The 16,903-nt window shown below is 42.6% G+C and overlaps 1 protein-coding gene across 1 annotated transcript; it reads left to right on the top strand.

The window, feature by feature from the left end:
* Positions 1-482: 482 nt before the first annotated feature.
* Positions 483-15,391, top strand: tmem59l (transmembrane protein 59-like). Its single transcript, XM_030050259.1, has 8 exons — positions 483-755; positions 2,146-2,251; positions 3,037-3,131; positions 3,328-3,480; positions 10,608-10,713; positions 10,961-11,075; positions 11,334-11,451; positions 13,257-15,391. The coding sequence occupies exons 1-8, from the start codon at positions 591-593 to the stop codon at positions 13,413-13,415; spliced, it is 1,017 nt and encodes a 338-aa protein (XP_029906119.1). The 5' UTR covers positions 483-590; the 3' UTR covers positions 13,416-15,391.
* The last annotated feature ends 1,512 nt before the right edge of the window (positions 15,392-16,903 follow it).

The following is a 16,903-nucleotide window of genomic DNA, read 5'->3' as shown; positions in this document are numbered from 1 at the left end:
ACACACACACACACACACACACACACACACACGTATATATTCATGATGTTCATTGATTGATCATTGTTACCCACCCTTTATGTGCCACTTCTGGCTTAGGTCACTCTATGAGTCCCCATTTTAATCCAGACGCTCTTTCTCATTATTTCCCATAATAGGCTCCAGTGATTTGTGGCCCGCCTTTGATCCAACAGGATCTTTAAATTCAGCTAACAATTGTCGCACTGACTCTTTATGTATTAACAATCAATAGTGCAATAAAGTGTTAAAACAAATCGCCCATCTGCCTGCACCACGCTGGACCTCTGCCACCAGCAGCTTGGCCCACATAAACTATCTTTGCTACATTTTAAAGAATGTCATCATTGCCATATCCACTGCAGTGAGAGCTGCGCTGCAGGTTGGGATGGGGGAGGAGGAGGGGGGGCAGCGTGTGCGTGGTGATGATGATGTGCGTGACGACACGACGAGCAGAAGCAGATCAGAGCAGATAGGACCCGGGTTGAGGCAGCAGCATCTCGACTAGCAGCAGCACCATAAAGGGAGCTTGCCGAGGCTGAAGCTGATCTGATATCGAGGCTGACTTGGAGATGCTCCGGCTCGGCGGCAGGATGTGCGGCTTCTCCGCCCTGGTCTCGGTGCTCCTAGCGGGGCTGGCGGCGGCATCCTCAGATCTGTTTGACAACCAACTGGGCGACATCAATTACTGCAAAAAGCAATGCCAGCTCACCATCAAAAACAAAAGCCCTGCTAAAGTAAGTTACCCTGCTCTAGGCTTCTGCTGTAGCCGAGCTGTGTCTGCAGAGCTGCAAATCCTGTAATCAGCACCAAGCTGGCAGCGACTAGTCGCCGCCATCCGACATTTCAGCGTCTGCAACCAAATGTAATGCAAGATCCGCTATCAACAAACAAGACGCAACTGTTTTTATGTGAAATTGATGCGCTAAACGTGTTTGGATGTGCGCAGCCTGCTGACGGGCCATGCATGCACCAGGAGGCTGGCTCCCGATTTTTCGCTGCATCTTGATTGACATTACGGTGCACAATTAGGCCGAAAATATTGACGCTGCAGCTCGTCATCTTGCACACCAGTCCTCGTCCGATATATGACTTGAATTGGATCGTCTTAATCTTGAGATGTATTGTAATCAGCTGGGTTAATAATGTCTTAATCCTCAATTATGAACCGCCAGGCCACGCGTAGTACAAGCAATGGGGAGCCAGTGAGAGCGTTGCGATGGTAAAACACGCAGAATAAGTAAAGAGTAATCTCTATTGACAATTTATATAATGTCCTGTAGTGCATATATCATAAACGGCAGATTAGACTAGAGCAGCCAAGCGCATTGCCGTGCATTTGATGATTGATTGTTTTTGTGCCCAAGAGCTTTGCCTAGATTTCTTCAGTCGGATGTTTTTCTCCCACCTCCTCCTCCTCCTCCTCCTCCTTGTCCTCATCCTCCGCTGGCTTCAGGTGTGGTTCAGACATCACGCAGGGCAGCATGAGCAGAGCAGAGCTGCAAAATGGATCACAGCCGCGAAACTCTGCACACTCACCTGCCGCACCAAGTGTCAGCTTTTGCGATTAGGATTGCAAAATTTCATAATTTCACATTTGTCTGCACAGATGTTGCTTTAATGATGCTTCTGGGCAGTAACTGTAGTTGTTGAATGAGTATGCATGTTTACATAAGAAGGACTCTGTGTCATGGGTTTGGATAAAGGGCCCCCTTGACTCTGGTGAGTAAGTAATAGGGACAGTCACAAGCATAAAGCCTTAATATGTAATATTCCTGTGAATCGTTCATGGTGGCGGTCAGAGCATCTCTTTGTCTCTCTTGTTCCCAGAGAAGGCACAAGTGGGCGCTATTTCATTATTTTGCAACAGGAGAAAGTCTTCCTTTCTCATTACAACACACAGAAGTTTGCACAAGTGGCTCATTATCGCTGAATTTGAAATCTGAAAACACTGTGGACCTATCAACTCAGAGGCTGCAGTTTATGACACGATATAATAACATGTCATTGAAAGATATCACAGTCTTACTGTGTGACAAAGTTATCATAGGTGTGCAAGACACATTTAATTTTCTCTTCTCTTCTCTCCCTCTTTCTCTCCCTCCTTCCTTCCTTCCTGGCTGGTAGGACTCCATAATGAACGCCTGTCACCGTGGCTGTCGTCTCTACTCCATCTGCCAGTTTGTCAATGGCAACGCTGGCTTCAATACCAGCAGGGAGGAGTGTCAGGGAGGCAAGTCAGTCTGTTGGTCTGTCTGTTTGCTGGCCTGTTTGTTTGACTGGCTGCTGTACACATCACTTCAATAGCATGGATTTTCTCCCTTTCTGTCCTTTAACACAAAATGCCCCATGTGCAGAAAGTGGCTGAGGGGTCGAGTTCTAAGTTTAGGCCTGCGCGATGCAGTTTCAACTGCAGCCCAAATGAGCATAACATTTTCACTATATGACATTATGGGACGGTACAAAATCTGAGAGGGCTCCAGGTTCAAACCGCACAAAAAAACAAGGCTGTTGGCAGAACTTTCATTTTGAAACTATTTTGACAAAAGTTTCAATGCTGGTGCAGGCCATCATATCAACATTGACTTAACGTCAAAAAGAATGATGAGACTTCCAAATGCTGCATAGTTCTCCTTTTTTTTCAGTGAAAGCCAGCAAACTCAGTGGGCAGCGTCTGGGTGAATGAGGCCGTTCACCGAGTTTGGATTGCCGTATTGGAAATCAATGATGTGATTTGCTGTCCAGACATCAGATGCCCCAGTGCCCCCCATTCTAATGATGGTTACATGGAGTGAATCGTCTCTGTGGGGCCCGACAAACACAATGCCCCCCTCTTGCGTCTTCATCTGTCTCTCCCACATAAAGACCCTCCATTTAAGTCTTGCTTGTGTTTTCTCTTTTCACCCCTCCATTTGCCATCTCAACTCCCTCTCCCTCCTTCTTTTCTTTAATGCTTCACAATTCCCTCTCATTCTCCCCCTAACACCCCCCTCTCTATCTCTCTCTCCCTCTCTCTAGCCTGCCAGGAGGCATATATTAAGCTGTTGGAACAGGAGGCCTGCAGCACTGGTTGTGCCAGCCAACCTTCTGAACCTGAGATCAAGAGGAGGAAGGTGAGAATGGCCACTCAGCAGTCTGTGGCTGCACACATAAATGAATATAAGCATCAGAGTTAGAGTAACTTCGGATTTTTGGATACCAGTATCAACATTTGGAAACAGATGCGTATATGCATGCACACACACACATCACCATGTTGCTACCCTCATGATGTGCTGATGACACAGTGTCCTGCCCTCTCCTGTGCAGCTCAAGGCCCTGACCCACCGCCCCAAGCCCCCCTCGGTCATGGAGGCCGTGTCCAGCTGGTGCAATGACATCGTCAGCTCCGCCCAGAGCTTCATCTCCTCCACTTGGACCTTCTACCTGCAGGCCGATGATGGCAAGGTGGTGGTCTTCCAGGTAAGAACAACTATCAGTAAGCTGTGTGTTTTGAGCACCCTGGGCCATTTGAGCCAGCTCTCTTTCACTTGCCTGGCCAAAAGAAGTATTTATGTTCCATTGATCCTGCAGCTGTGTAGCATAAATGCTTAAAGGATTATACTTCTGTGTGATCATATAAATAAATGCCTCTTTGGCTCCATTCTTTTGTTTATATAACAATATATTGATTCAAACTATTCCCAGTTCATGAAAGCTTTTACAAAAACAAGTCCTCTGGTGCACAGAAGTGTCTGGCAGCAACAGCAAGTTTTGATAAAAAAAAAGGAACGAATGTGTGAGACTTACTGTCAAGGAATTTGTTTTAATACATTTTCAAAAAAGGAACTAATTATACTTATAGGCCTGCGTCCAGCATGGCGTCCATTTACACTGTAGCTGAACACGCACAGAGAAGAGCGCCACCTACAGAAATTCGAACTTGACCCACAGAAATTTTGAAGAAAAAGACTTGACAGTGGTGGACACAATGTTTGACTGACAAGTTTTTCTTCTAAAATGAGATGCCTGCCATTTTGGAAAATCTGACACAAGCTCTGGCAAAAGGATTGCTTGCATGAATGAAAATCTCATTACTTAATGTTCTTTATTATTTCTCCACTCTCTTGAGCTGTCTCTTTATATACCAGTAGAAATTAACTAACTAACATTAATAAGCTATAACCGCCAGTTTTTCAATATGAAACAATGGCGACGACAAATGAAATGCGCAGCTCGTAAAGTCTGTTGCTGTGTGGTTGCTTTTACAGCCATAAATATGTGGCATTTTTTGCTCCTCTGATGATTTTGCACCTCTTGACTGACTTATTGTGCACAGCTTTTTCACCCCTTTTTTATACATGCCAAAAGAGTTTGGGCTGCCCTTCAGAAATGCACTTAATGATTTCATCAAGAATATGAGCAGTGGTTTAATTAAGCTTTGAAATCAACACATTTTTGATTTTAGTAATAGAGCTGTAGAGTTTCACAGTGCTACTTTAAGTGTGAACCTACCTACTATGATGTCATGAAGGACAAATGAACATTGAAAACTCCCATAATTTCTTGCGAGCTTGATAGACAGTCACCCACTGAGCCACGGTGACGTAAAATTACGACTTAAAACTTAATACGAATCTCTACAACCTGTTCAGATTTTTCTTTTTTTTTTACGTTTTACGTTTTAAATTGGGGGTTAAAAACCATGTCAATAGAACTCTAATGATTATTACTTGAGCTAACCTCTGTTCTCCGTAAAGGTTTTGAAATATATTCAATGTGATATCGTGCCTTGGAGCTTGGGTAGCTGCCAAAACATCTCACACCCCATTTTAGAGTCAGTGCATCTGTGAAGGTTGAGTGAACAAGGGCACAGCAGGGTGGGGACAAGGTTCCTGAATACACCGCGCCGCAGAACAAGTCCAACAGCACTTTAATTGTTTAAAAGTGTCCTGTTTTATTATGTTACTGCCCCTGGCACCATGCATATTTGATAACCGACAGGGCTTGCTATGGTGAGCTTGCCTCAGGACGAAAACACACTACAAGATTTAAAAGGGATTTAACTTAAAGGAAAAATCGACTGCATTAATGAATAAAGTCCTGGCTGGGGCAAACATAAAATTAGAGGCGAGATCTTTCAAACTTTGGAGTTTCTTAGAATTTGACAAACTGAGTAGACCAGACAGGCTCAGGCATGACTTTACTTGCGTGTTGTTTGTGAATTGCACTGCGGCTCTCAAGCCATTTATTAAAGCTATAATGACAATGGGTGTCTCTAACCACCAGGCTACCCTGCCATCTCCTGCAGAGACTGGGGTGAGAAACCAGCATCTGTCTCCGAGGTTTTCTCATGCCATGGCGATTTTACTTACATAATTAGAGCAGTTTGCAGCAGATCTCATGGTGTTAATGCACTCCAAGCCTTACAGTGAAGGGCTTTTACATAACAGAGGACTCGGTGTGTGCATGCTTCATCAGTTATCAGTTATAAGATTTGCACATGCTGACTGAATCCACGTACAGGGGCGAAGGAGGCCTGTGCAGCCCTACCTGATCTGGAGATACAACCCAAACTTTATTTATAGAATGCATTTCATACAATCAAATGCAATGCAATGTGCTTTACACATGAAATAGTATAAATCATTAAGAAGAGGAAGGAAAATGACAGTAAAACCTCTATAATCTCTTTACTAATGAAAACTGATTGCATTCATAAGCATTGGAACAACCATCTATGTCTGTATGGCCTCTAATACAATATAGGATGACTTGCTACACTTATACTCTGTACCTCCATACCTATATAGTTACTACAGGCTACCACACTCTATACCTGTACAAATCTCAAATAAGTAAATAGACAAAAATAATTTAAAAGAATGATAATGAAAAGGGATAAACTTAAATTAAAAAAGTTAAAAGTGAGTGAAAGAAAAGAAGCTAAGAAGAAAATAAACAAAACTAATAATCAGATGAGATGAATAAAGCTAATAAAATGAGACAGTTATAAGTCCACGTGCGGGGCTGAAGGAGGCCTGTGCAGCCCCACCTCATGTTGAGATTCAACATAACCTGAAATTACCAAACTTTCTTTAGGTCTTGGTGATGGATTCATTTGTTTTATGGCGGTGGCATGCTAGCTGAAGCAGCGAGAGGAAACCAGGCTCCACAGGGCTGTGAGAAGGCTAACAGGCCTGTGTTTAGTGGGCAGCTGGCGTACCGCCACCCACTTGACAGATTGACTTTCTGAGTACAGAAACAACAGAAAAAGTCCAGCGAAGTCGAGAGACAGTGGGGGGGCGGGGGAGGGGGGGGCGTTGCTGCCTGCAATACAAATCATGTTGTGCGGACATCCATAAAGAGCACAGCGTCCACACACACCCATCTGTGCGTCCGTGTTTGGGAATGTCTGTGCATGTGTGTGTGTGTATGCATGTGTGTGTGTGAGGGGTACGACAATAACTAGTTGTGTGCAGCCTCAAGCTTCAGAAATAAACAGGAAAACTGCAAGGAACCAATCGGCTGTAGCATTTAGTTCAGATTATGCAGATGCATTTTGGCAGAGCTCAACCAAAACTGTGGAAAGTTCATGGCAGTTTAAGGAGGAAGATGTCACTGAAGTCATCCTCATTTAAGGGCCAACCGATCAATTGCATTTTCTTCACTACCTTGTAATTTTTGAGGATATCAGTTTAAAAAACAACCTCATAGCTCACTCATTCCCCCTTAAGGACCCCCTTGTTATTTTGACAAATCAGCCTGTGTTACTGCAGCTGCTTGGGAGTGTATTGGACAAAAATTAGCTGATTAAAGACTTCCTCCACCCGAGCTGTGTAGTGTTAGCAGGCTGGCTTGCGGAACAAATTGAACTTGGTCTCTTTGTCCACGAAGTGTACGGCTGAATACAAAGAGAGAAGTCGTCCCTACCCCATTTTTTTCCTGACAATTGCATTAGTCATCCTGCCGGAATGAATTCTAAGGAAACAAACCCTGCAGAGAACAGAGAGTACCAGTGATATAACGGCGTTTGAGGGAAGTGTGAGTTTGACTTGTGATGCTGCACAGAAATGAGTGTTAGTGTACTTCATCAACTTAGTGCGCTCATCCCGTCGCATGAGGCTTAAGTTATTTTAGTACACACACGCACACAGCTGCTTATGCCAAGCACCTTCGTGAGCTGACAGCACACTCACACATGCTTGCGGCATTTATATGGACACACACACACACACACACAAACCTGTATGTGTCTTTGGCCTTGCATGAATAGTACCACATCTTACCTGAGCATATTAGCAATGAATCAGAAATGTTTGTTACCTAAGTTGCTTATTTCCAGGTTTGAATGAGAAGTCAGTTCTGTTCCAGCACAATTGACTGTATAAAAAGTTATTCATGATGGCTGACAGAAATGGAAATAGTGGCAGTATTTTATTTGAATAGTCAAAAGTTGGTAGCCAGATATCAACAAAAGGTCCTGTTTACCGCTGTGTTACTGGCTGTGTTACCCTGAGCCTATTTCAAACCCAAAACCAGACACACTTTAGCATATCAGGAGACCATTTTTCATAGTCATGAGTATTATCACCTGACACTCAGCAGAGTTTTTAGTGACACATAATAGACACTTGAAAATGAGGAAGAGCAAAGCAGTGGACACGTTTCAGAATTTGCACTTATGCTCTTCAGTCGTAAGTCAGTATAGATGTTCCATAGATAGTATCTAGTACTGACTTGCTGAATCCTGCATGGTAATTTTTGAATTTAGCTTTCATGTGCAATTTGATTTAAATACCCTTATCTAAGTGTATAAGAAAGAGGTCTGCATTTGCTCTCTTCAAGCTGCTTGTCTGTCCCTTGGTGTTTGGATAACTTCTGCATCATGCTTTCCGTCCTGTCCTGAGCACGGAGATCATGTGTATATGCTGCAGAAATCATAATGAATAAGACAAAATGAGCTGAGAATGAAGGATCAAGGATAGGTGGTAGTCTCTCCAAACCTTGCCCTTAGGTTTATTCAACACAGACGGGCCAGTGTGACAGGACTATACTGAGGTATAATCAGGGATAATCAGGGCATTTTGCTTTTGATGCAAAGCTTGTAAACACAGACTCCCGAGGAAAAACTCTGCTTAGATTGGTATCTGTGTGTGTGTGTGTCTGCAGCTAATCTCGAAAACTACTGGGCTTATGCACAGCTACGTGTGTTTGATGACAAAATTTTTGTGGTTGCGGTGATTTTAAACCTTTGACAAAACACTTGTTCCCTGTGCTTTCTGGGGGTATTATATTTGAATCAATACATCAAATTGAATCAATAGAGTCATTATTTTGTAATTTGAAAATTGCTTGACAATAACAATTGACTGCTGAGTCTCCCACGTTTTGCTCTGCTGAGTGTACTCTTCTAGTGTGGTGATGAGGAGGAGGAGGAGGAGCAGGGTGTGCGCTTAAAAAGGGGTTGACATTTTGTTTTCGGCGACCTCACTTCACTGCCAGTGAGGTGAGTTGCCAACTATGCGCGGGTTTTTCTACTGATCTCTGCTCATCCAGTGCTCCTCCAAAAGCAGAAAGATTCAAAAAACATCCAAATAAGGGAAATGACGCCTTTCTCTTTCTTGTGTGTCTTTCTGTTTACAGTGGAGAGGTTTGTAAACTCCCAAAACCCCATTTCTCTCTCTGTCTCTCTCTCTCTCTCTCTCTCTCTCACTAAAGCCAGATCACCTTTTGCATTCCCCCTCATAATGCATGACAGATGCAGATCAGACCCCACTCGTTCTGATGGGTCGATCGCTTCAGCCTGCAGCCAATCGGATTCATCCCCCTCAGATGGGCCCTTGTCCCTCAGCCTTCCCACCAGCGCTGCATCTGGTTTCAATGCACTCTTTAAAAAACATTGCTTGCAAGGGGTAATAAAACCGGTTGTGAAATAACTGTCATCAGAAGTTCGAAGGATTGCAGACATTTTGTGCAACAAACCGGCCGGCCGGCTGTGTTTCCACATGGAGCCACAGTGCGCTGCAGTGCCTCACTCTGGGCTTGTTATTCTACACCCGCAATTCAAATCGATCATTAAATTATTCAGAGGCACACAGATCAATCATTTCCTAAATTAAGTAATGCGTTATGCTAACAGCAGAAACAGTATGAAGCCATGAATGAATATAGCTGGTGCATCATTACAATATTAGACACAACAGGACATTTAAAAGTCCATTGATCCGGTGAACTGCTAGAGGTACAGAATACTGGGAGGGTGACAGCACTGCAGTGGGATTTATTGAACAAGTGTGTGTGTGTGTGTGTGTGTGATTGCTGATGCTAGCAATAGTATTGTTGCAACTGGCTAAGGCTACTGTTGTAGTGGAGGGGGGTGGGAGGGGGTCAGCAGCAGGGAACCAAAATCCTCTTTTAATGAGTTCTCCAGGGGAACCAGAAACACAGCGCACATAATGAAACAGAAAACAATGCAAACACTGACAGCAGGCGCTCTCCATGTGTGTGTGTGTGTGTGTGTGTGTGTGTGTGTGTGTGTGTGTGTGTAAGGGTGTGTGCCGTGTGCCTTAATTTTGTCCGATGGGCGTCTCTCACACTGTCGCCACATAACAGTTGATTTAAAAGCCGTCTTTCAGAGATTCTTTCCCAGGTCAAGTGCTTTTCACTAAACTCGGATTCGGGCGGGCAAGAGAAAGACGGAGAGAGAGACAGAGGCCCAGACAGACTGAGCAGGCTGGAAAGCAGGCATGGAAATAACTAGTTTCCAGGCGGTTTGATTCAGTTATACCTCCGTATCCAGTCTTCAGAGTTCGATCAAATCCGTGTTATCGCTCTAATAGTGTGCACAATATGAATCGTGAGAGATTGCTGTTATTTCTCTTTGACTCGACAGAGGAGTCAAACTCAGATACAATTTGTGAAAAGTCTCAGACAAAACCAACACGTTTTTCTGGTTAAACACCGTTATCAGGGCACAGCTGAAATGCGTTGGTTTTAAAACTAAAATCCCCATCGCTGTTATTTTTTTAAAATCCTATTTGGCAACTTTACCGTGACATGACTGGCCTCATGCTTTAGGCGGCACGGTGGGGCTGTGAGTCAGGGCGCTGATGGACCTGGGCTCAATGCCAGATGGTAAAAACAAGTGAAGTGACTCTGGAGAGACACTGGACCTTACCGGCCTCTGGAGTGAGGTTATGTAGCTGATCCTGACCTCTCTGTGGAGGACAAGGGGCAAACAAATACGGAATTTCCTGCAATAATCAATTAAATATCGTGTTACATATTCAATAACACCCAAATGAGCAAAACATCAAACTCCTATTTTGTCTTCTATTTTGCAAACTGTTCAGAAACCCTCTTAAGATGGAAAAAAAATAAACATTAAGCTTTGCCTCTTCTCATTGCTTGGTGCCGAGTCATCTCCTGTGGTGTTTCTCTCTGTCCCGGCGAGTTTCCCATCCAACTATTCTTAGTCGGAGCTCCTCTGCGGTCTGACCACGCTGTTAAACAGACCCTTTTCTGTCAGTGTCTGTCAGTTACTACGGTGTAATTGCTACCATGATGGGCTGAGCGTGTGTGTTGTGTGTGTTGCTGTTGCTCCTCAGAGCCAGCCAGAGATGGAGTACTCTCTGCCCGAGCTGCAGGCGCCTCGATCCAATGTGGCCGACAAACCCTGGCCTCAAGTCCACTCTCACACCCAGAGGCCCCACGGTGAGAGCACACACACACACGCCCACACCTACTGTAGTTACCACCATCACACATGCACATACACACACACACACTGACAAAACACATGATTTACTCCTTTCTGCTGCACAAATAGGATTTAATGTTCTTTACTTTCCCCTGGGACTCTGCATCGCCTGGATTATTGCCTTATCAGGTGACGCAAAGTGAGTGGAATTGGATTGAGATCAGTTCGGTTTAATGAGTTAAAACTGAATTTCGGGGGCAGGTGTGAGGGGACACGGAGACAAGGGAGCATCCAAAGCAGGAGGCAAAGGGAAGCACCCCGTCCAGCATGCAGACGATCCCACGGCTGAGCACGACTTCCTGGGCTGCATGTCGAGGTGAGCTGTGCTGCCACTTAACATCTGCCAGCTGTTTGAACGGGCCGTCTTCACTAAAGTCACTGTGAAAATGGATGACCAAATATGGATGTATTAAAATTTCCTCACCTTTATTTATCCCGGCTAGGCCCATTCACGTCAAGGATTTTTAACAATGACTGAAGTTCTGTTTTTATTTCTGATCCTCCATCCGTTCGCTCGCCCCTGTCTCTTCTCTCTCTCTCTCTCTTCTCTCTCTCTTTCTCTTCTGTTCTCCAGGCGCTCAGGTCTTCCGCGGTGGATTTTAGCAGCCTGTCTCTTCCTTTCCATCATGGTCATGTTGTGGCTGAGCTGTGCCAGCCTCGTCACCGCGCCGGAGCAGCACATCAAGACGCAGGTGCACACACAGCTCAACACAAATTCACACACACACACACACACACATATGCACACGTATGACAGGCAGTTACTTTATGACCTGAGGGCCCTCAAGTTTAGGGGTGTGAATCTTTGACCTCACAGAGAGTCACTTCCATCCATGACGCACTAATCGGTTTAAAAGCGATTTTTCTTTTCTGGAACAATTCAATTTGATTTGAGTTTGCAAAGAACAAGGTGACATGACAATTTATTTGGCGTGTGCAATGGTGTAAAACTGTCCTGAAGTGTGAAAAAAGATCAGACAACAGGGTTATTTCAACATCATTTATTCAAAAGAAATATCTTGTTGACAAAAAAGAGCTGTGATTCATAGTTTTCTGCTAGATCGCCATGTTCGTTTTTTTGTTGTTGTTGTTGTTGTTTTAAGAAAATCATGAAATATTCAATCAAAAGCACTTCATCAGTCAGAGCAACTATTATTTAGTATTTTGAATGAACAAACTTTATAAGCAGGGCATGAATGAATGAATGAATGAATCATTACCAGGACTGGATCACAGGACTGTGGGCCCCCCTGTGGTCCCACTCTGGTCCCTTTTCCTACAATGCATTGAAAAAGACCAACAAAAAAATTCAGAATGGCACACACCTTCACTCTTTTTTGGCTAAAACCTTAAAAATCCTCATAATGGGTATTTTCTATACATTTCATACAAATATTTCCACTCCTTTATTAACCCTGTAAAGCCTGAACTATGAGAGAATTGGCAGAAAATTCTATTTTTTTTTTTAATTGAACCCTTTATTTAGTCCTATAACAAAATATATATATAAAAAAATAAATAAAAAATATAAAGAATATGTTATTACACAACCTTTCTGGTGTATGATATATGATATGTACTTGAAGTGCCAATGGTATGGTCCAGGGTGAACAGGGGAAGTGTTGAAAGGTATACAACAGTATTTTGGTCAAGTATTGATTAAACTGAAAACAAAAAACGGAATTGAAAATGTGTATCATATATGATACGAATGGCTTTATAGGGTTAATTAAATAAGGTCTGGTGCTTCACATAAAAAACAAAGCATGAGCAGCTGTGGAGGTTGTGAGCCTAACTTCATCCAAGTAATTTAGATTTCCCCATCTCAAATGAGACAATTCTTTAATATTGGGCTTTTTTTGTTTTCCCCATTTGGTGTCCCACATCTACGTGTGCCAGTACACCCAGACATGGTCCACATGCTGATAGAATCCCCCAAATTTTAAAGAGATTGACAAGATTATGAGACATCACAAAGAAGAATCATCTAAGTTAAAATACATGCACCTGTGAAAGTGAAAAAGTGAAAATTGTCTAAAAACAAGTTACTTCTGAGGTGATCATGTCTTATTTTAAGTGTAATGAGGTATTTTGACTAGAAATAAGACATTTTGACTTGAAATAAGACAAATATTCTTGGTAAGATTTTGAGTTTTTGCAGTGTGTTAAAGTTAAAATCTAAAGTTAAAATCCCCAAACTGGCAGGGGCACTGAACGCCCCACCTGTAGGTCCCAGCTGCCAAAATTAGATGACTGTAACTGGCCCGGGACGCTTCTACATGTGGAGCTGTGTGTAACTCAATGATTGATGCCTGCAGTTATTTATTAAAGACTGCGAATGCTCTGCAAAGCTTCCATTAGCGGTGGAGATTACAAATAAATGTATGAGTCACATATTCACATTACTGTTAAACGACATCAGTTATGGTATTTTCCTGCCTGGGTGCTCTCTGCCTGCTTTAACCTCCATGTCACTGACTTCTTTGTGTCTTCCCAGCTGAGCATCAATGGAGACAAAGAGTTCCTGGACGATGCCCACAAAGTCAACCCGTACCACCTGACTCCTGTGATTGCTGTCGGCGTGAAACAGTCAGAGGAGAGCCAGGAGGCGGGGCCGCTGCCGGTCAAAGTCGACCTCAACAAAACATGCATTTAGACGAGCCCAACGGGAGAGTAGCTAGCTATCTTGTTTCCCAGGGTAACCATGTTTAAAAATTGCAGGCCCTCAGTGAAAGGGGCGCAACAAACACATCACAAGACTCACACGCTCAGTCACCGGATCTGTTTTTTTTTTTCTTTCTTTCAAACATATGTTTTAACAGCATGGCATCCTCCCATCAATAAAGATTACGCTGTCAAAACATCTGAGTTGATGTGATGGGTTTCGCAGTTAGCTATGCTTGTCACGCGTTTCCTTGTACAGTACAGCTCCCATGACGTCATCCGGATCCATCCTATACTTACAAAAACCTTAGTGATCAAACCGCTCATTGCTTATTGATCGGTCAGTGTAAAGTGACTACTAAATGTAACCACTCAAAATGTCTCCGAGCCATGCTGGAGGCAAGGCGGCAGGATGGATTACAGCTAAAAGCTTTCAAAGAATTTTTTTTTTTTTTTTTATGTCTAGTGCAGCAGAGAGAGGGCACACACTGAGACTCAATTTGGAGATGAATTTGAATTTCCTCTTTCTCACAGACAGTTTAGATTAATTGATGACTCGCCAGGAAGGGAAAAAGGTAGACAGGGAGATGGGAAGAAGAGAAGATGAATGAAAAGAAGAGCAAAACACTTGGAGAGCACTCTCGAGAGCGCTGCGGGAAACAGACACTCTAGTATACGGTCTGTTTGATAATCAGCAATGTGAACTGCAATATTATCTCCTTAAATATTCCACCTGTAAGTGAAAGCTAATAGTCTATAAATTGTAGATCGGTGTTTCTTTTCCCGCTCTGCATCAAATATTTCTCACTTGATCTACCCAATCTCACTGAAATCTGACATTTTGCAAGGGAAAAAAAAAACACATATCTGCTTTGAAAAACTATTGTATGCCTGCTGACACCTTGTTCTTTGTATGTATGTGTGTGTGTGTGTGTGTGTGTGTGTGTGTGTGTGTGTGTGTGAGACTCTGGGTGTGTCTGTATGCATGAGTTTATCTACACACGAGCATGCATTCATGCAGATTTGTGGGGAATGGATTTCACACGACAAAAAGCAGGTAGAAAAACAAAACTGGAATTGGAACCGGATTCAAAACTGCAGGCTCCGTCTGAGACTGAAAAACTCCTAAGGTTTATTTATTTAACTTTTTTTTTTTTCCTGTATTTATTCAGAATCAGCGACATGAGTTACCTGTTAAATAGTGTTATTGAAGTGCCATGTACAGTAAATTCATCATACAAATGTAATTGCTATGTCTGTAAAATACATTCTAACACTTTTTCCAGAGTTGGAAAGCGACACAGAGTTGGGGGGGAATGCGCTTATTACTGTATTATTCTGATCATGTTATTACTCTTATATCACTTAAAGAGTTCTTAGCTCTTACATGTGCCATGTGCTTTCTAATAGTCGACTATTTTCTATGTCATAGAAGCACATACTGAAGGGATAGCCTATGTAACAATGTGTAATGCAAGACTTTTAGCATAGACTTTGTTATTGAACAGAGTTGCACAGTCTTAGAGAAGATTTTTCTGTTTTCCTCTTCAGTGCTTTTGATGTCCCGTAATGCTCTCTTTTAATCCAGGCTATGTAGACGATACACAGTGCATGCTAGTGACGCTTCACCAGTTTATCTTAACTGCCCATATCTGTATGGCAGGACTCTACTGTAGACTTGTGATTTTTTGTGTTGCTATTTACTGTAAACGTTGACTAGAATGTGTAATAATTAATAAGAATGATAATATTCTCATGATTTACATGATTTAAGGGAAGAACTCTAATTTAAAAAGCCATTCAATATCAGTGCTGGTTCGAACAGGAAGGAACATCATGTGAGGCATGATGGGGAAATCAAAGTGTACCCTGTATCAAACTGAACTGTTTCCTTTTTACTGGTCTGTTTATTTTCAATGAAATGATACTTACCACATGACAAATAAAGTGTTTTCATGTTAAATAACATGGTGTATCAACATTGTTTTTGTGTGTGTGTGTGTGTGTGTGTGTGCTTGTTTTTGAGAGAGAGAAAGAGAGAGAGAGAGCAAATACTGATTATGTCCAATAGACAGGTTTAACCTAGATACTGTGGCTACGTTAATAAAACGGTTTATACTCCAATGAATGGGTGTAATCCATTTCTTCTGAAAATCACATTGAAAAATTAAAGACCGGACCTTTACAAAAAAAAAAAAAAGTATTCTGCTGCACAGAAAGCACCAAGGACATCTGGAAGTCATTTGTAGTCCTCCTGCACAGACGTAAAATACACACACACATGCACACACACATGCACACACACGCACACACACAAACATGCATTCCACCTCTCCCGTTTTCTGTCCCACCTAACTGAAAATCTAAGGGTAATAAACACTTATGTCCACACGGTGGCGCCAGAGACTAAGAGTTTCTTCATCAGTACTGCTGTGAGCTATTCTAATCCTAGGCACACACCAGAATAGAATAGAATAGCATAGAATAGAAAGAAAATAGAAATAGAACACTATTTTCAGTGCAAAGGAAAACTCATAATGCTGCAGAAATCTGGGCCAATAGAGGGTTTTTTTGACGTGACTTAGCACTAAGAATTGCTTTTATGCTTCGTAAACAGTCCAGCTGATTAATGGCACTGCATTAGAGGTGAAGGCTTGTTAACATCAGTAAAAGAGAGGGGATCCTAAGGTCTGCTGTTGTGTAGTTGATGAGTGTTTGCTGCTGGTTGCCTGGATTTGAACGATAATTATCAGAGCAGGGCTCCATGCCACCAGCTTGACAGACTACCTACAGAGAGAAGAGACAGAAAGAGAGAGCTTTTATGTGCAGGAGAAAATAGCAAAGAGAGCGAGTGGGTGGCATTTACTTGGGTCAGTCTGTCTGCCCAAATAATATTGGCTGAATATTGGCTTTTTTTTTTTTTAAGAGATGAAAAATGGCCATGTAAAATGGCTGCAGATGAAAATCTGTGGTATCAAGTGAAAGTAAATGTTGCCGTTGTGACAAGTGTGTTTCCCAGTAAAATAAATAAAGTACCTGCCCACCTACCTGAATGACAGCATGTAATGAAGTTCCCAAAGTGAGATGGGGGAATCCAGCTGTTCTATTACTTCAAAGATGATATCCAAAAAGTCATAATCTGAAATTCATCACCGAATACCTCTCACATGCAGAGGCTCCAGTCTGTAAAAGTGTCTGCATTTTTTCAACCACACACACATCTACTAGCCTCGTCCTTAAAAAGAGCCATCATTGATTTCAATTTTAGCTTTTTTTTCATAAGACCACGAGAAAGAGCATGAGTATGTTTTGTTAGACACCCAATGTGTCATTTTTGAATGAAACTTTTCATCTGTTTGCTCAGCTGACCTGTTTTCAGCTTGCGGTCGGCCGCATGAGGACATTTTATCCACTATGCAATGTGCTACGACGGCCAGGAAATTTGTACAAGTCCCAATAAGTTAAAACAGTCATTTCTGT

This window comes from Myripristis murdjan, chromosome 4 (genome assembly GCF_902150065.1).
Source record: "Myripristis murdjan chromosome 4, fMyrMur1.1, whole genome shotgun sequence".
Taxonomy (NCBI): domain Eukaryota; kingdom Metazoa; phylum Chordata; class Actinopteri; order Holocentriformes; family Holocentridae; genus Myripristis; species Myripristis murdjan.
This window is presented reverse-complemented; position numbering and strand designations above follow the sequence as displayed.